Source organism: Bufo bufo, chromosome 8 (genome assembly GCF_905171765.1).
Source record: "Bufo bufo chromosome 8, aBufBuf1.1, whole genome shotgun sequence".
Classification (NCBI taxonomy): Eukaryota; Metazoa; Chordata; class Amphibia; order Anura; family Bufonidae; genus Bufo; species Bufo bufo.
Window position 1 is genome coordinate 205431760 of NC_053396.1, and position 21018 is coordinate 205452777.

At 47.1% G+C, this 21018-nt stretch overlaps 1 protein-coding gene across 1 annotated transcript in view; it reads right to left on the reverse strand.

Annotated features, from left to right (window-relative positions):
* LOC120977484 (complement factor B-like) overlaps positions 1 to 21018 on the reverse strand; it is a 160659-nt gene that overhangs the window by 115614 nt on the left and 24027 nt on the right. The window contains exons 2-5 of the mRNA XM_040405448.1: positions 12780 to 12983; positions 11702 to 11887; positions 4041 to 4214; positions 2408 to 2503 (exon numbers count right to left, since the gene is read on the reverse strand). Coding sequence (XP_040261382.1) covers positions 2408 to 2503; positions 4041 to 4214; positions 11702 to 11887; positions 12780 to 12983 — 660 coding nt within the window. The remainder of the gene's footprint in view (positions 1 to 2407; positions 2504 to 4040; positions 4215 to 11701; positions 11888 to 12779; positions 12984 to 21018) is intronic.

Here is a 21018-nt window from a genome sequence, read left to right on the forward strand (position 1 = left end):
CTCATCGCTTAATTAGGAGAAGTGTGTATGTAAACGGTGGCGTCCCACGTGGAGGACGCTAGACCGGGAGATTGCATTCCTGAGATATATACCTACTTGGTATTAAGGAGCATTTAATTAAATCTACTTTTCCATACTACTTTAAGAGTGTGTGGTTTCATTCATATTGACTATTAGTGGATCGTCACCCTTATAACCACGGCACCTCCCCCTTTGAGGAGTGCATCTTCCATTTTTTCTAACTTTATTATTGGTATATAACACCCGTGCTTCAATCATTTTTTTGGGGGGGTCAACTGGTAAATCACACCAGTAGAAATTATTTGTTCCAATAGCGTTTGGCACTCTGTGTGGCTGCAGTATCGCACATAACTGCTGCACAATGCAATTGCACTATAATATACTTTCTTTTTTTCTTCTTTTTTTTATTATAAATATTTTTATTTTCATTTTCAGTATAGAAAAAGAGAAACAATAAAACAAAAATACAAACAATAAATATTACATGATTATCGTTGACAACATCGTATTTCTATCCTTATCGTTGTTTCATTTCACATACAAAAGATTTATAAAAAAATTAAAAAATAATAATTTTTTTACATTAACCCATATTAAGTGCATCATATTACTAATTAGACACTTCCTTCCCTTTATTTTTATAATCCCACTTTCTAGGAAACTAAAGATGTTATATTGGAGACTTTCGAACTCACCCACCAAATAGCAGCGTAATCTGTCATCCTCCATCATTAACCACTGTAGCTGGGATGCATAATAGTAGCCTCGAAAGCAGGGGACGGATAAGCCACCATCTTCTTTATCTAACCACAAATATTTTTGTTTCATCCTAACCCTTTTTCTCCCCCATATGAGGTCATTGATCAATCCTTCCAATGCATTAAAAAAATGGTCCCCTATCCACACAGGGAAAGAAGATACAGCGTACAAAATTTGAGGTAACAAGACCATCTTAATAATAGCAATTCGATCAGCCTGCCGCATCAGTAGTTTTTGCCAGGTACTTATTTTATTTTTAACCCTTTTAAGCAAAGGGGAAATGTTGAGTTCTGTATACTCCTGAATCCTCGAGCAAATTTTTTGTTAGAAAGTATTTTATAAGTATATTACACCCCTCAGTAAGTCATACCTATCGATAGCACACCTATACCAGTCCTTAAAAGGAATTTTGTGGCCCTATTAGCTAGCGTTTGGTGTCCCTAACAGCCTGTCCCTGCTCCACACAGCAACCTCTCCTTACACAGGGAAAAAACTGAATGTAAAATGTCTGCCAGAACAGTTTTTTTTAGAGGGTGGGGGTGTGTCCATGTGCTGAAACGTCTCAATTGGCTGTCCTGTACCACCTGATGGGTGTGTCATGGGTCAAAGTTCTTCACAAGGTAAAAAAATATGGCGGGCGCGAATATCGCCATATGTTCGGCAAATCGCAAACACGCAAAGTTCGCCGCGAAACAACCGCCGGGCGAACCGCAAGGCTATCTCTATTGGTCTATCGGTCACAGCAGGTTTTGGCAATGATTGGCAGGAATGAGTACTTCTGCTTTAAATGTGGAGCATGCAGGATAAACGTCTGCTTTGTAGCTCTGTAATTGTGGCAGGATTAGCTTCTGCACTTATCTGTAACTTCTGCTGTGTGGGGACAGACTAGCTGAGGAGGAATAGGCTTCTCCTAGGACTCTGGACTTATCTCACAGATGGATTCTCAGGGGATGCTTTCTTCCTGGAACTTTGGAGTTTGGCTGTAGTTTCTGCTCTCTTCATCCAGCAGAGCTGAAGGTGCTCAGACTGGGTATATGGACACGTCTCAGCCGAGACTATGTCCTTGCTGTCTTCCATAAGAAGGGGTTCTCCTGAACACTATCACACAGCCTTCCCCTAGCAGGGGGTAGCTGGCACTGACTCTAACTTCCTACTCCTCCGTACATGCAGGATGTGGGCCCAGCCCACTTCTCCACACAGGGGGAGCCAAGCTGGAATAAACCATTCCAGCTCAGATACACTAAACACTAAGCTGTCTCTGCCAATGAGTTTCTGCCACCTGCTGGTATACCAGGCTAATTACATGAACCATTACATTTAACATAGCTTTATGCACATTTCTGAAGGACATAATATAAATTACATCAGATGACATTATAAGAGGCGCTTAGAAGATAGTAGCTCAGATACACTAAACAATAAGCTCTCCCTGCCAATGAGTTGCTGGCACCTGCTGGTATACCAGGCTAATTACATGAACCATTACATTTAACATAGCTTTATGCACATTTCTGAAGGACATAATATAAATTACATCAGATGACATTATAAGAGGCGCTTAAAAGATAGTAGCGAGGTAAAGGTGTGTAGTAACACAACTCTGGGGTGTTACATAATGCTCTCATACCGTCTGTTATATTCAGGTTCGAAGATTCAGCCGTTTCATAAAGAGAAGAAGCAAAGTTCTCCGCCACTTCCTTTGGAGAATCAAACGTATACCAATCTACGAAAGACAGAGACTCAGTCATCTTCAAAAATCAGCCGGGACATCTCACTTCTGTAGTTAAATGGATTTTATGAGATTAGAAGGCTAGGTTAAAGGGGTTATCCGAAACTATAAACTGCCCTCCCATGTGCCGGGCCCCTCACATGTAATATAATTACTCCCGCGCCGCTCCTGGTCCTCGCACCGCCGCTGCTGCTTCTCCCCCGTGCGCCGATGAAAACATTTGGTGTCAGGGGGGAGCAGCCAATGGCAGGCGGGGACCAGGAGCGTCGCAGGGAGCGGGGTAAGTATTTTCCGTGTGAGGGGCCTGGCACATGGAGGGGGGGCAGTTTATAGTTTTGAATAACCCGTTTAAGGCCACTTTACAAAGGCCGAGAATCTTAAAGATAATCGTTAACGAGCATTTATAGGAAAGCTAGTTAGCAATCATATGGCGGTGTTTAGGTCCCTTTTACACGGGACTTATTACGCTTCCTTCCAACAATCTGCTCCTCTGTCGTCCCGTGTAAAGAGACCTTTAGACTCTTATGTACTGGCCATGTCTAGTATTGCAGCTCAGAGGCTGTGCTTTCTTATGAAAAATTATTTCAACCCTAATCTGCGGAAACATCTGCAGATTACGGCTGAAACAATACTTTCATGACAAGGCGGAGGCGGAACAAGAAATGTCAACAAAAAGGACAACGATAGTTTGGACCCCACAACCTGGACATAACCAAAATCTGGACGAATACGTGTACTGCTTCGGGAAAAAAAAAAAGTTAAATCTGATATTTTGGACAAACACCACAAAGTAACATAATCTCAGTGTAGAAGAAAGGAAAGCAATAAAATCATTGCAATCCAATAAAGATATCCTCTTCAAACCACCGGATAAAGGTGGCACTGTAGTGATTATGAACAAGAAGCGCACAAGCAATATCCCACCCAACTTAAGGAGCACCTACGCAGAGGAACTTACACATATTATAAAGGACTTCACCCATCATCCTGGACCTTATACCAGATAATCCTATAAGGGGGACCTTTTACATGTTACCTAAAGAATGGAATCCTGGTAGACCAATACCTCCCTTTCACACATGCGTCATGTTCTGGCAGAGAACCGCCTGCCGGAGTTCTTTGGATCTGGCACACACCAGAACACATTGACTATAATGGGGGGCGTCAGGGAACAGGTCGCTCCCCGGCTAATATGCCTAGATTCGGCCAGACAAAAAACATTGCATGCAGTAATTTGTGTCCAGACATATCCCAATATAGTCAATAGGGTCCGGGGGGTACACGGCACTATCCGGTTATACCAGATCCAGAAAACTTCGGCAGGATCTTTTCTGCCAGAACAACCTACCAGATTTCTTTGATGCATTGGCGAAAGTAGCCTAATACATATCTAAACAATCAGACTACACACAGGGCTTGCTTGAAGTCTGTAACCATGGAGAAAGAAATGCATAAGAAATCTTTAAGAGTGTTTGACGACCTACATATTGGTGCCATACATGGACATACTGAATACAGTAAAGCATCTTACATCTGCAGGACGGTTCAGCTCCGGACCAGTGCTTGCTCTCCATACATACTCTCTCCTTCGAGCCGAACATCTGCAGCCCCTTCTCGCATTCGTACTTCACTTTATTTTCAATCTTGTAGGAAGTACCTACTTTTGTGGCCCCAAGAGGAATCCCTGGGTTTGGACAGTCACCCTCTGTGTGGGGGTAGGGAAAACAAAATGGTTGGAAATGTCAGGAGAGATCCATAGAGAAGAAAAGAGAGAACAAGGATATAATATTATAATCTATTTCCATCATACAGAGCATGACCACAACAGATAATACATAGATACACAATATAACAAAACATGTGTGGGATCATATCAGAAAACCTAAAAGTAATCAAAGCCACATAGATTAATACAAAAATAAGATCTTTATTAATCAATATAACAATGGCAAACCCCAAAGAGTTAATATGTGGTAATAAATATTTCATAGGTATATAATCATAACTTCAGACATATTGTATTACCAGTTAATCCAACACAGAAAGTACTGATTAATGAGGTAAAATACAATAGCAGTTGCATGGGGATGCCAGGTATTGATAGTGGGGTAACAATGAACATAAATCATCTACCCCATAAATCGATCATCCCTTATCCCAGGAAAAATTTCTCTCTGCAACTCAATGTGAACAGCAAAATTCACTGTGTGAAAAACTGGGTATAGCAGGGTATATGTGGTGGCATGGCCGACACCCAACACAGCCAACAACCAACCACACCCTGAGCATAAATACAAGAGGCAAAATACCCGTAATAAATACCAACCAGTTTGGGGAGAGCCGAAAGCCTGACATACGTTTTGCAAAGTGCGCTTCTTCCAGGGGGCATTTTTTACTCGTTGTTATATTGATTAATAAAGATGTTATTTTTGTATTTATCTATGTGTGGCTTTGATTACTTTTAGGTTATTAACAGATAATACACCCAATAAATCACGTTTTGTGCAATTGCTCTTCTAAACTGCACAGCAGGGCTGGGATCAGGGGTAAATGAGGGAAGGAGTTCACATTTTATTTTTGCTTCATTTTTGCCAAAAATCATAATACAATGCAATGTGCAATGGTACAGAATGTGCAGGTTTTGTTATTACAGAAGGACCTGCATGGGTCATATGTGTGAAGGTCCTCAAGTCACTAAGTAGAAGCACAAAGCCCTAGAGAAGAGTGTTAGCTGTTCTGTGTAAGTGTCTGGAGTCTCTATTTAGGGGGTCTGTAGTTATTTTGGGTGGGTTTATTCATTTTGAGGACTAGTCTGGGTCATTATTTATTCTGGAATATGTGTTTAATCAGGGGTCTGTATTCTGGTTGTAATCTGTGGTTTGCATTGATTCAGGGGTGCACATTTATTTAAGTGGTCTAGTCTCGGATCTATATTTGTTCTATTTGTCTGTTTATTGTGGTCATCTGCTTAGGGCAGGGATGCACCACCAATGAGGCCAGGTGAGGAGATCGCCTCAGGCAGCACCAGGTAGGGGCAACAGGGGGCAACTTAACAGGCATAGGCAATGAGTGCTTTCATTATGGCAAAGGGGTTAAGTTAAGAAATTGGCATGTGGGGGGCGCTGTTTTAGTTTTCGTCTCAGGCAGCAGAAAGGAGAAGTGCACCAAAATACTTTGTCCCAGAACTTGAATTTAGAGGGCCAAAATCCCATAGAGAATTGTCACACAGCCATAGCGTTTACCTACAATAACCACTGGGCAAGTCCTTTGCCCACAAAATGTTACAGCTCCCATTGAGTTCAATACTAGCTGTATGAACCATAAGAATATGAACAGGCATAAGCATTTTACAATTTGCATTTGGCTCCCCCTAGTGGTGGTTGTAGGCAGCCACAATTTTATTATTTGACTTTATAAACAAGAAGCAGAATATCTGAGCCCTTTACAGATTAGAAAATCATGGCTGCTTTCTTTCAGAAACAGCGGCACACTGGGTTGTGTCTGGTATTGCAGCCTAGCTCCCTTTTCAGGGGTTGCCCCATCTCAACATTTATGGCATATCGCTAGGGTATGCCACAAATCTCAGATAGGAGCAGGTCCCAGAGATGGGATCTGCACCTATCTCCAGAACGGGGCACCAAAAGTGAAGGGAAAGCAACCATGCTTGCATGGCCACACTTCATTCAGCACTATAGGTGTCCTGAGAATAGCTTGCGAGGCTTGCTCTCTAGAGTTGAGCGAACCCGAACTGTAAAGTTCGGGTTCGTACCGAACTTTAGGTTTTTCAGCACCCGGACCCGAACCTTTACGTAAAAGTTCGGGTTCGGTGTTTGGCGCATTTTATGGCGCTTTTTGAAAGGCTGCAAAGCAGCCAATCAACAAGCGTCATACTACTTGCCCCAAAAGGCTATCACAGCCATGCCTACTATTGGCATGGCTGTGATTGGCCAACTGCAGCATGTGACCCAGCCTCTATCTAAGCTGGAGTCACGTAGCGCCGCCCGTCACTCTGCTCGGATTAGTGTAGGGATAGGCTGCAGCTGCTGTGAGGGAGAGATCAGGGAGAAATTTTATGAAGAACTGCTTCTTTACTCAGCGATCTACAGCAAATGTGTTTTGTCGGTGCAGTGCACAATTGTTTTAAGCGTGCCCTGAGCCAACTACTACTGTAAAACAAACTTTTTTTCCTTCAGTTAGTCAATATCAATACATAATCGGCAGCCATTTTATGCAACGATAGTGCACCAGCACATGCTATCTGCAAGTCCAGAAATACTGCTTTGAGACACTGGGGTTAAAAAAAACCCTTTTTTTCATATAGTGCACATCTAGGATTATCGCTGCATAACTGACTGAAATTTAGGCCAGAAATACGGCTTTCTCATACTGGGGCGAAAAAAACCCCATCTGTTTCATATAGTGCACATCTAGGATTATAGGTGCATAAGTGAGTGTCACATTTAGGCCAGAAATACAGCTTTTTGCTTACTGGGGTTAAAAAACCCTCTGATATACTGCACATCTGGGATTAGACGTGCATAAGTGACTGTTAAATTTAGGCCACAAATACGGCTTTTTGCTTACTAGGGTTAAAAAACCCTCTGATATACTGCACATCTGGGATTAGACATGCAAAAGTGAGTGTCACATTTATGCCAGAAATACAGCTTTTTGCTTACTGGGGTTAAAAAAAAACTCTGATATACTACACATCTGGTATTAGACGTGCATAAGTGACTGTGAAATTTAGGCCACAAATACGGCTTTTTGCTTACTGGGGCATACTGGGGTGAAAAAAAAAAAACATCTGTTTCATATAGTGCACATTTAGGATTATAGGTGCATAAGTGAGTGTCACATTTAGGACAGAAATACAGCTTTTTGCTTACTGGGGTTAAAAAACCCTCTGATATTCTGCACATCTGGGATTAGACGTGCATAAGTGAGTGTCACATTTAGGCCACAAATACGGCTTTTTGCTTACTGGGGTTAAAAAACCCTCTGATATACTGCACATCTGGGATTAGACGTGCATAAGTTACTGTGAAATTTAGGCCACAAATACCGCTGTCATATAGAGTTAAAAAAATAATTTAGTGCAATACCCTACATCAGGGTTTTTATTGGCGGTTAATTATTTTTAACAGACTTAACCACTTTTTACTTTGCTTGGTGAACGCTAACTATGAGGCAAACATCTAATAAGGGACGCGGTCATGGTCATGGTGTTGGTGGAGCCTCTGGTGCAGGGAGAGGACGTGGCCGTTCTGCCACAGCTACACGTCCTACTGAACCTACTACCTCAGGTCCCAGTAGCCGCTAGAATCTACAGCGATATTTGGTCGGTCCTAATGCCGTTCTAAGGATGGTAAGGCCTGAGCAAGTACAGGCGCTAGTCAATTGGGTGGCCGACAGTGGATCCAGCACGTTCACATTATCTCCCACCCAGTCTTCTGCAGAAAGCGCACAGGTGGCACCTGAAACCCATGCCCATCAGTCTGTCACATCATCCCCGTGCATATCGGGGAACCTGTCTGAGCCTCAAGTCATGCAGCAGTCTCTTATGCTGTTTGAAGACTCTGATGGCAGGGTTTCCCAAGGGCATCCACCTAGCCCTTCCCCAGGGGTGGAAGACATAGAATGCACTGACGCACAACCACTTATATTTCCTGATGAGGACATGGGAATACCACCTCAGCACGTCTCTGATGATGACGAAACACAGGTGCCAACTGCTGCATCTTTCTGGGGAGGAAGACTGGGTGGAAGACGATGCAGGGGACGATCAGGTCCTAGACCCCACATGGAATGAAGGTCGTGCCACTGACTTTCAGAGTTCGGAGGAAGAGGCAGTGGTGAGACCGAGCCAACAGCGTAGCAAAAGAGGGAGCAGGGTGCAAAAGCAGAGCAGCCGTCGCCAAAACAGTTCGCCTGCTACTGGCCACCGTCACCAGGGACCGAGCACACCAAAGGCAGCTTCAAGGAGTTCCCTGGCATGGCACTTCTTCACACAATGTGCTGACGAAAAGACCCGAGTGGTTTGCACGCTGTGCCATGAGAGCCTGAAGCGAGGCATTAATGTTCTGAACCTTAGCACAACCTGCATGACCAAGCATCTACATGCGAGACACGGGCTGCAGTGGAGTAAGCACCTTCAAAACCAAGAAAGGGCTCAGGCCCCTCCTGCTCCCTCTTCTGCTGCTGCCTCGGTCTCTTCCTCCGCCTCTGAAGGAACGTTGGCACCTGCCGCCCAGCAAACAGAGGATGTGCCACCAACACCACCACTGCCATCACCAAGCATCTCCACCATGTCACACGGAAGCGTTCAGCTCTCCATCTCACAAACCTTTTAGAGAAAGCGTAAATTCACACCTAGCCACCCTCGATCCCTGGCCCTGAATGCCAGCATTTCTAAACTACTGGCCTTTGAAATTTCTAAACTACTGGCCTGGTGGAGACGGACAGCTTCAAACAGCTCACGTCGCTTGCTGTCCCACAGTAAGTCATTCCCAGCCGCCACTACTTCTCCAGGAGAGCCGTGCCTTCCCTGCACAACCAAGTCTCGGATAAAATCAAGTGTGCACTGCGCAACGCCATCTGTGGCAAGGTCCACCTAACCATAGATACGTGGACCAGTAAACACGGCCAGGGACGCTATATCTCCCTAACTGCACACTGGGTAAATGTAGTGGCGGTTGGGCCCCAGGCGAAGAGCTGTTTGGCGCACGTCCTTCCGCCGCCAAGGATCGCAGGGCAACATTCTTTGCCTCCTGTTGCCTCCTCCTCCTACTCGGCTTCCTCCTCCTTTTCTTCCACCTGCTCATCCAGTCAGCCACACACCTTCACCACCAACTTCAACACAGCCAGGGGTAAACGTCAGCAGGCCGTTCTGAAACTGATGTGTTTCGGGGACAGGCCCCACACCGCGCAGGAGTTGTGGCGGGGTATAGAACAACAGACCGACGAGTGGTTGCTGCCAGTGAGCCTCAAGCCCGGCCTGGTGGTGTGCGATAATGGGCGAAATCTCGCTGCAGCTCTGGGACTAGCCGGTTTGACGCACATCCCTTGCCTGGCGCATGTGCTGAATTTGGTGGTGCAGAAATTCATTCACAACTACCCCGACATGTCAGAGCTGCTGCATAAAGTGCGGGCCGTCTGTGCGCGCTTCCGGCGTTCTCACCCTGCCGCCGCTCGGCTGTCTGCTCTACAGCGTAACTTCGGCCTTCCCGCTCACCGCCTCATATGCGACGTGCCCACCAGGTGAAACTCCACCTTGCACATGCTGGAGAGACTGTACGAGCAGCAGCAGGCCATAGTGGAGTTTCAGCTGCAGCACGCACGGGTGAGTCGCACTGCGGAACAGCACCACTTCACCACCAATGACTGTGCCTCCATGCGAGACCTGTGTGCCCTGTTGCTCTGTTTCGAGTACTCCACCAACATGGCCAGTGGCGATGACGCCGTTATCAGCGTTACAATACCACTTCTATGTCTTCTTGAGAAAACACTTAGGGCGATGATGGAAGAGGATGTGGCCCAGGACGAGGAGGAGGAAGAGGGGTCATCTTTAACACTTTCAGGCCAGTCTTTTAGAAGTGGCTCAGAGGGAGGTTTTTTGCAACAGCAGAGGCCAGGTACAAATGTGGCCAGACAGGGCCCACTACTGGAGGACGAGGAAGATGAGGAGGAGGATGGGGATGAAGCATGTTCACAGCGGGGTGGCACCCAACGCAGCTCAGGCCCATCACTGGTGCGTGGCTGGGGGGATACGGAGGACACAGACGATACGCCTCCCACAGAGCACAGCTTGTTCTTACCTCTGGGAAGCCTGGCACACATGAGCGACTACATGCCGCAGTGCCTGCGCAATGACTGCAGAGTTGCCCACATTTTAACGTGTGCGGACTACTGGGTGGCCACCCTGCTGGATCCCTGTTACAAAGATAATGTGCCGTCCTTAATTCCCTCACTGGAGAGTGATTGGAAGATGCGAGACTACTGGCGCACGCTGGTAGACGCGCTCCTGAGAGCATTCCCGACTGACACCGGCGGACAAGTGGAAGCACAAGGCGAAGTCAGGGGAGGAGGAAGAGGTCGCCAACGCAGCTGTGTCAGCGCCAGCACCTCAGAAGGCAGGGTTAGCATGGCCGACATGTGGAAAAGCTTTGTCACCTCGCCGCAACAACCGGCCCCAACTGCTGATATGGAGCGTGTTAGCAGGAGGCAGCATTTGAACAACATGGTGGAACAGTACCTGTGCACCTGACTACACGTACTGACTGATGGTTCTGCCCCATTCAACTTCTGGGTCTCCAAATTGTCCACATGGCCAGAGCTTGCCCTGTATGCCTTGGAGGTGCTGGCCTGCCCTGCAGCCAGTGTACTCTCTGAACGTGTATTTAGCACGGCAGGAGGCGTCATTACAGACAGACGCAGCCGCCTGTCCACAGCCAACGTGGACAAGCTCACGTTCATTAAAATGAACCAGGCCTGGATCCCACAAGACTTGTCTGTACCTTGTGCAGAATAGACAGTTCTAACAGCCTCAACCATCCATCCTTGTACTCAAGTGCACTTATTCCTTTTTTTTTTTTTATATGTCCCAATATTTTGGGGGATATCCCTATGTAAAAATGCAAAATAACACACATCTGTGTTGGCTACCTATTCCTCCTTCGCCTCCGCTTCCACCTAGACCGCCACGTGAGCCTACACCGCCACATCCACCCATTCACCACCTCCTCAACCTCTTCCTCCTACATCATTCCTAATTTTTATTTTTTTAAGGTCTTTCATGTTTTTTTAATTCATTTCCCTATCCACATTTGTTTGCAGAGCATTTGCAATGCTCTTAAGCACATTTTGCTGCCTTTTGCAGCCCTCTAGCTCTTTCCAGGGCTAGAGGGCTGCAAACTTTTTTTTCAAGTTCGGCCGAACCTGCCAAACCCGAACATCCAGGTGTCCGCTCAACTCTACTGCTCTCCATTCACTGCTATGGGACTTCTGAAACTGACTGAATACGCTCATTGCCTATTTTCGCAAATCCCATAGCAATGAAGGAAGAGGTGGCCATGTAGGTGCAGTGTGGTCTCCTTCACTGCTGGTGTATTGTACATTGTACATTATATTACTGTATTATGTATTTAAGCTTATCTTACATATTTAATTATTAGACATTTTAAGTATTTTGACCTTTATCGTCACATTTCGCATCAATTCCACTCCATTTGCCATTTGCCTGACAAGTGCGGCTTTCAGGTCCAAACATTTCAAATCCTCCCCAGCACTCAAAGTTCAAGACGTCTCCGACAAAATATTTTGCTTTCCTGGGATAGACCTCTCCATTATCAAACATGACTGGTCTGGGGCACTCCACGCCTGTGGGGGGGAAAACAAACAAATAAATGCTCAATATGGAAGCCATACTTCCCAACATTACAGAAGGTGACTTAGGGACCCTTCCCTGGAAACGCCCCCCCAAACAGCACAGGACTACCCATTGTGGGCAGGGTACACGTAAGCCACACCAATTTTCGGCATGGGAAAGCCCAAATTTGCAGGGGCTGTCTATAAAAATGAGTAGAAATAATCGGTCGGCACTCTAGAAGAAGGTGGTGGTGCTCGTATCCCGGGTTGCAGGCTCATACATCCAAGTAGAAGATGTGGATCAGCACTCACCTTCTGATGCTAATAAATCTTCACTTCATTGCCATAAACAAAGTATAGGCAGAACTGACACGTTTCGGCTAAACAACCAAAGGCTGTTTAGCCAAAACGCGTCACATCTGCCTGTATTTTGATCAAGTGATCATTTATTAAAGTCGAAAAGTGATCGCTGATTACACTTCTTCTACTTATTGCTAAAAATTAGGGACAGTCCCTGCAAATTCGGGTCTGTTCACAACTATGGGATGCCATACTGGTTGTCTGAACCTCATATGAAGGGATGGAATCAGGGGTAAATGTAACAGTAATGGGCCCCAAATACAACCTTATATAAAGCCTCTGGGAGGCCAAAACCCAACACTGCAAGTGTCACATACGTTATAGTCTTTAATACCAGAAGTATAACTTGAAGCTCCGAGGCCCAAATGTAAAGTCTCTACATCCCACCTACCAGGTGCCATTTATGATGCTGGTGTCACCTTATGTGGCAAAGGAGCCTTCAGGCCCTCACAGGCACCAGGGCCCAGGTGCTATTCCTACCTCTGCACCCTCTATAGCTATACCCCTGATAATGGTGTCAGTCAGCAGATACATGGTCACTTACGTCTACACTGGGACTTCTCTTTCGCATTCGACCATTGACCGTTGAAGAGGCACTCTCGTGAGGGAAACGGGTGCGGGTAGTGTCCTTTAGGGCAGGTGTACACCACCTTACTGCCAATATTAGCACCATCGGTCAGATTATATGCACCCCCAGCGATGGCTATTTTACTAAGATCACACTGAATGGCGGGGGCGGCGATGGACACTAAAAACAAAGAGACATGGCGATGATGAAGAACACACATTGCAAGAGCAGAAAAAGAAATCAGTTCATATGGACAGAGAATTGTAGAAGTGTTGCCATTTTTTCTCAATACACACGCTAACACATCTCAACCTTAAATTACACCCTGTATTATAATCCAGAGCTGCATTTACAGTTCTGCACTCTTTACAGCGGAAATCGCCCAGAAGTCCTTGTCGGTTGTTTGTTTAGAGCAGGCAATGTCTCGCAGGCGTCAGCACGAGCCAAAAGCACCATCTCTGCCAAAGCGCCATTTTGCCTAAGCGTTTGGCAGTTATTCATGGCAGTTATAAAACATTCTTCTCTCCTCTCTTCACACAGGTATGTCTGCATTGCATTTGGACAATATTGCTTCACCCAGCTTTCCACAAGCCTAAGGCCCCTTTCACACGAGCGAGTATTCCGCGCGGATGCGATGCGGGAGGTGAACGCATTGCACCCGCACTGAATACTGACCCATTCATTTCTATGGGGCTGTGCACACGAGCGGTGATTTTCACGCATCACTTTTGCGTTGCGTGAAAATCGCAGCATGCTCCTCTTTGTGCGTTTTTCACGTAACGCAGGCCCCATAGAAATGAATGGGGTTGCGTGAAAATCGCAAGCATCCGCAAGCAAGTGCGGATGCGGTGCGATTTTCACGCACGGTTGCTAGGAGACGATCGGGATGGAGACCCGAACCTTATTATTTTCCCTTATAACATGGTTATAAGGTAAAATAATAGCATTCTGAATACAGAATGCAAAGTAAAACAGGGCTGGAGGGGTTAAAAAAAAATAAAAAGTCATTTAACTCACCTTTATCCACTTGCTTGCGTAGCCGGCATCTCCGTCTGACTTTTTTACTGTCTAGGACCTGTGGAGAGCATTAACTATAGTTTAAGGACCTGGGATGACGTCACTCCGGTCATCACATGGTACGTCACATGATCTTTTACCATGGTGATTCACCATGGTAAAAGATCATGTGACGTACCATGTGATGACCAGAGTGACGTCATCCCAGGTCCTTAAACTATAGTTAATGCTCTCCACAGGTCCTAGACAGTAAAAGAGTCAGACGGAGATGCCCGGCATCGCGAACAAGTGGATTAAGGTGAGTTAAATTATTTTTTATTTTTTTTAACCCCCTCCAGCCCTGTTTTACTTAGCATTCTGTATTCAGAATGCTATTATTTTCCCTTATAACCATGTTATAAGGGAAAATAATACTATTTACAGAACACCGATCCCAAAATAAAAAGTCATTTAACTCACCTTTATCCACTTGCTTGCGTAGCCGGCATCTCCGTCTGACTTTTTTACTGTCTAGGACCTGTGGAGAGCATTAACTATAGTTTAAGGACCTGGGATGACGTCACTCCGGTCATCACATGGTACGTCACATGATCTTTTACCATGGTGATTCACCATGGTAAAAGATCATGTGACGTACCATGTGATGACCAGAGTGACGTCATCCCAGGTCCTTAAACTATAGTTAATGCTCTCCACAGGTCCTAGACAGTAAAAGAGTCAGACGGAGATGCCCGGCATCGCGAACAAGTGGATTAAGGTGAGTTAAATTATTTTTTATTTTTTTTAACCCCCTCCAGCCCTGTTTTACTTAGCATTCTGTATTCAGAATGCTATTATTTTCCCTTATAACCATGTTATAAGGGAAAATAATACTATTTACAGAACACCGATCCCAAGCCCGAACTTCTGTGAAGAAGTTCGGGTTTGGGTACCAAACACGCGCGATTTTTCTCACGCGAGTGCAAAACGCATTACAAGGTTTTGCACTCGTGCGGAAAAATCGCGGGTGTTCCCGCAACGCACCCGGACATTTTTCCGCAACGCCCGTCTGAAAGAGGCCTAATAGTGCAGCTTTCATCTCCCCTGGTATAGAACTTTGCATATTCATCAATGTATACTATTTTCTGCAAGTGTGATATCCTTGTGATTAGTCCTAGAGATGTTCTTCCAACTGACCTGTAATTTATGTGACTGCTGTAATGCTTGTGATCTGTAGTGATTTTGTGGCCCATCCAGATCCTTAGCTTTGTGTGTTTACCTACATAAAGCATCTCTTCTCATGTGCCTTACTTCAGTGATTAATTGATTAATGAGCTAAATTACCCCTAGTTCTGTGATCACACTTCCTATAAATATAGACACAGACTAAGGGGAAGCACTCGCAGGCGTCAGCACGAGCCGAAAGCGCCATCTCTGCCAAAGTGCCATTTCGCCTAAGCGCTTGGCAGTTATTGATGGCAGGAGACGGAGATGCTGTGTGTACTACTCAAACAAAGTTACACACCGCACAGGTATGCTACGCTATTGTCTCACTCAGGCTCTGGCTGCTCTTCTCATCACTATGGCTGTCTACTTTCAAATTCAACCAGACCTTCCACCCTCTCTCCCTTCTCTCCACATCAGTCCCTTGTTCAGTTCCCATACACTTTATACCCTCATACATTACACTGACCCATCTTCCTCCACGGTGCAGCATAAAAAACACCAATATAAATCTTTCAACCACTTGCTGTCTCTTTCTGTTCTCCTGCTACTAGCTGCAGGGGATATTTCACCAAATCCTGGCCCTCCCTCTGTTGCTAACTTCTCCTCTGCCACACACACAAACTCCAAAAATCAGATTAAGGCCTCATGCACACGGACGTTTTTTTTCGCGGTCCTCAAAACGGATTTCCGTTGATCCGTGACCGTTTTTTCTTCCGTGGGTCTTCCTTGATTTTTGGAGGATCCACGGACATGAAAAGTGAAAAAAAAAAAAAAAAAAGTCAAGTTTGCATTGAAAATGATAGGAAAAACAGACACGGATCACGGACGCGGATGACAATCTTGTGTGCATCCGTGATTTTTCACGGACGCATTGACTTCAATGGGTCCGAGAACCGTTGACCGTGAAAAAAATAGGACAGGTCCTATTTTTTTCACGGCCAGGAAACACGGATCACGGATGCGGCTGCCAAACGGTGCATTTTTCGATTTTTTTCCACGGACCCATTGAAAGTCAATGGAGCCGCGAAAAAAAATGGAAAACGGAACCACGGACGCGGATGCACACAACGGTCGTGTGCATGAGGCCTAATGTTCACTGCACGTCCTCTCCAGTCTCTTTTAACTGCACACTCTGGAACGCACGGTCGGTCCGTAAAAAAACTACCCACAATCCCCCATTTCTTCCTCTCACGCTCTCTGAACTTGCTAGCCCTTACAGAAACCTGGCTTCAACCCTCTGACAGTGGATATGTATAAAGGAAAGAAAAAAGAGGAGGAGGTTAACAAAAGCTACCTGGGTATAACGTATCCCGAAAGGTAGTGTTGAACCAGAGGCGCAATGGAGGGAAATGGTCAAAGGGAACAGGGGGGGTGAGATTGCGAAAAAGATAGAGAAGGCAGCTATGAATAGTGCTAGCTCAGCTATACACTTGGTGAACAGATATTAGGTCACAATCTGGCATATCGCATATCTTTAAAATAAAGCGATTGATGAAGTTGCTGACCCACGTCCTGTTTATCATCTTTATGGTACGACTGGAGCGCTGATGTCAATCTCCAACATACTACAGGCCATTCCGGCTTGGGGGGTTATGCCCCAGGTGTCTTGAGCTTTATCCTGGTGGCAAACCCCCCTGTGAAGTGAGTTAACCAGGGTTTTACTCTGTATTGTTTTTACCTATCATTTATCTTAAGTACGTAATACACGTCTTTACTATATTATCAATGATGTTTTAACTACATGTAGCTTAAGGCTGACATGTCAGCCTGCATTTGTGGGAGGGGCGTAGGCGCACTTAAAAGGAGGCACGCCCTCTCCCCATTTGCGTGCGTTTTTTGGTGCCTTTAACACAGGCTCGGACTGGCTCACCGGGAAGCCGGTGAAATGCCCGGTGGGCCCCTTGCCTGTCTGCTTATACTGCAGCCAGAGCCACCAGCAGGGGCAGGGCAGTTACTATACTTTCAGTTTCAGGCGCCTGGCTGTTATCAGGGGCTGGACTGCAGCACTGGCACACATCATTTTACTTTGGTGAAAGGGACAGCACAATACTTTGCAGCGCTTGTCCCTTTCTCCAAAGTAAACTTCACCGACCCGACATGAGCAGACAGCTCCCCCCCTCCTCTCTGCAGTGTGAGATTCCATCCTGTGTGAGGAGGGGGCGGAGCCAGAGGAGCCGACAGCCGAGGCAGCAGCAGGAGATGGAGACGCTGCTCTCTCTGAGTCACTCTGCCTACCTCCAGTATAAAGTTCTCTTCTCTCACTGGTCCCACTACTCCACACAGCAGCACTGGGGTAAGTTACTGTGGGAGGGAAGTGGGAAGAGAGTCCTGAAGCTGCTGCCCCGGCACATCTTGTGTCCCTGTTGTTCCAGCCCCTCACAGACCTTTCCCACCAACTATCTCACCTATACTTTATACAGGGCAAGAAGTCATGTCTCCCAGTGTCCCCCTCTTCCCTCTCATCAGTGGCATTTCACACTTTCCCAGCCCCTCACCCCCACATAATATGTAATGTCACATAATATGTAATGTCTCTGGAGCACACAATCCATGGGGCCCCGGTGTAAAACTGAACCATGGGGCCCCCTTCCCGTCGCCGCCCCCCCCCCCCCCAACCTCCCTCCACCAGCAGCAGAGTTAGGCTCCATTTACACGTCCGCAAAATGGGTCCGCATCCTTTCCGCAATTTTGCGGAATAGGTGCGGACCCATTCATTCTCTATGGGGACGGAATGGATGCGGACAGCACACAGTGTGCTGTCTGCAGCCGCAATTGCGGAGTGCGGCCCTGATTTTGGGTCCGCAGCTCCACAAGAAGATAGAGCATGTCCTATTCTTGTCCGCAGCTTGCGGACAAGAATAGGCATTTCTATGGGGGCGCCGGGCTGGTGTGTTGCGGATTCGGGTCCGCAACACACCACAGACGTGTGAATGCAGCCTTAGGCTACTTTCACACCTGCGTTAGGTGCGGATCCGTCTGGTATCTGCACAGACGGATCCGCACCGATAATGCAAATGCTTGTATCCGTTCAGAAGGCATCTGTTTGCATTACCATGAACAAAAAAAAAAAGATAATGCAAACGGATCCATTTTGACTTACACTGAAAGTCAATGGGAGGCGGATCCGTTTTCAATTGCACCATATTGTGTCAGTGAAAACGGATCCGTCCTCATTGACTTACATTGTAAGTCAGGACGGATCCGTTTGGCTCCGCATCGCCAGGCGGACACCAAAACAAATCTGCACAGACGGATCTGCACCTATAATGCAAATGCATGTATCCGTTCAGAACAGATCCGTTTGGCTGCAAGCAGCGTTTTGGTGTCCGCCTCCGGAGCGGAATAGAGGCTGAACGGAGGCAAACTGATGCATTCTGAGCGGATCCGCATCCATTCAGAATGCATTGGGGCTGAACTGATTCGTCTTGGACCGCTTGTGAGAGCCCTGAAACGGATCTCACAGGCGGACCCAGAAACACCAGTGTGAAAGTAGCCTAACTCTGCTATATTTCTGTAGCCTGCAACCTCTGACTGCCCAGTTGGGCTGAAACTACTACACCCAGCATGTTCTGGCAGTAATAGTAAATGGATATTGGTGCAATTCTGAGCTACTATATAATATTATATAGACTAGTAGCTCAGAATTGCACCAATATCCATTTACTATTACTGCCAGAACATGCTGGGTGTAGTAGTTTCAGCCCAACTGGGCAGTCAGAGGTTGCAGGCTACAGAAATATAGCAGAGCTAGTTATAAAGCCAGCCCCCATCAGACCCCATCAGACCCTACTCTGAGTGTACTCTGAACTCACTCACCATAAATGAGGTGAGCAATTATGAAGACCTTTTTTTTTTTTTTTTTTACAAATCTTATCTTCACTTCCGAACCGGCACCGGCTTCTTCACGCTCTCCGGTGCCTTCTTCCTGCTGCGTCTCGGCGTTGTTGTGCACCTGCGCAGCCTAGGGAAACGTTGTGTCCGGTGCGGCCGCCCAACAGGAAATGACTAGGCACGCCGCACCTGCACGGGGAGGAGAATCAGGGGGAGGAGACTCTCACTCAAGGAGGGTAGGGCTGGCCTGGCCTGGCACTGCAGCGCAGAAACGCAACACTGGGTGGCGGGCCCCGGGTCGGCCGCCCGGATTAAGGCTGTTTACACGAGCGAGTCCATTGCGGGAATCGCGCTCCGTGTGTGAGTGTGATCCTCCGCTCTGGACTTGCAGGAGCGCACGGCATTATCATGATTTATAATGCTATGTGTCTCTGCATGGCCTTTTTTCCACAGAATCATACTGACCGCTTTATGTCACTATGAGCAGAGCGGAGGTTCACACTCACACACGGAGCGTGATTCCCGCAATCGACTCGCTCGTGTGAAACAGCCTTTATACAGGCACAGCACTACTGCAGGGCGGGGCCAGGGGTCCACAGGCGGCCGGGCCCCCTGGAGTGCCGGGCCCAGCCGCGACCCCTGTATGTACGCCCCTGCTCTGGAGGTTATCTCAGTACTGGAGCGATATAAGAGGAGCAGCTGATATCAGTCACATAGGATGTAATGTCTCTGAAGGTTATATCAGCGTTGGAGCGTTATAAGAGGAGCGGCTGATATCAGTCACATATGATGTAATGTCTCTGGAGGTTACCGTATTTTTCGCCCTATAAAACGCACTTTTTTCCCCCAAAAAATGGGAAAATGCCCCTGCGTCTTATGGGGTGAATGCTGACATTTTTACAGGCTGCGATGTATACGAGAGCGGGGAGGGACTGGGTGCAGTCACTGTACTCCGGCCCCGCCGCTCCGGTGCTGCAATATTCAAATATAAAATGTCTCATTCAATTAAAAGTGATTAAACATGCCCCCCCCCCCACTTTTAATATTACCATACACCCTAACAGCAGCATAACTCCCCGATGTCACGTGCCTGCGCCGCCTACTTTATGAATCAAGCAGGCGGCGCAGGCACGTGACGTCAGTGAGTGACGCGCTGGCCGCCCGGCCTGCCTGCGTTGTACAGAAGCTGTTAGGGTGTACAGTAATATTAGGAGTGAGGGGGCATGTGTAATAACTTTTAATTCAATCAGACATTTTATATTTGTATACTGGAGCGGTGGGGGGGGGATCTGTGGATGACAGTTTTATGAGGGACATCTGTGGGTGGCACTGTTAAGGGGTGGGGGGGTCTGTGGATGGCACTGTTATGGGGTGGGGGGTCTGTGATGGCACATATATAACAGTGCCACCCACAGGTCCCCCTCCATAACTGTGCCACCCGCAGATCCCCCTCCATAACTGTGCCACCCGCAGATCCCCCTCCATAACAGTGCCACCCGCAGATCCCCCTCCATAACAGTGCCACCCGCAGATCCCCCTCCATAACAGTGCCACCCACAGATCCCCCTCCATAACAGTGCCACCCGCAGATCCCCCTCCATAACAGTGCCATCCACAGATCCCCCTCTCCATAACAGTGTCCGTCATAGATCCCCCTCCATAACAGTGCGTCATCCACAGATCCCCCCATAACAGTGCCACCCGCAGATCCCCCTCCATAACAGTGCCACCCGCAGATCCCCCTCCATAACAGTGCCATCCGCAGATCCCCCTCAATAACAGTGCCATCCACAGATCCCCCTCCATAACAGTGCCACCCACAGATCCCCCTCCATAACAGTGCCACCCACAGATCCCGCTCCATAACAGTGCCACCCGCAGATCCCCCTCCATAACAGTGCCACCCGCAGATCCCCCTCCATAACAGTGCCACCCACAGATCCCCCTCCATAACAGTGCCACCCACAGATCCCCCTCCATAACAGTGCCATCCACAGATCCCCCTCCACAACAGTGCCATCCCACAGATCCCCCTCCACAACAGTGCCATCCACAGATCCCCCTCCATAACAGTGCCATCCACAGATCCCCCTCCATAACAGTGCCATCCACAGATCCCCCTCCATAACAGTGCCATCCACAGATCCCCCTCCATAACAGT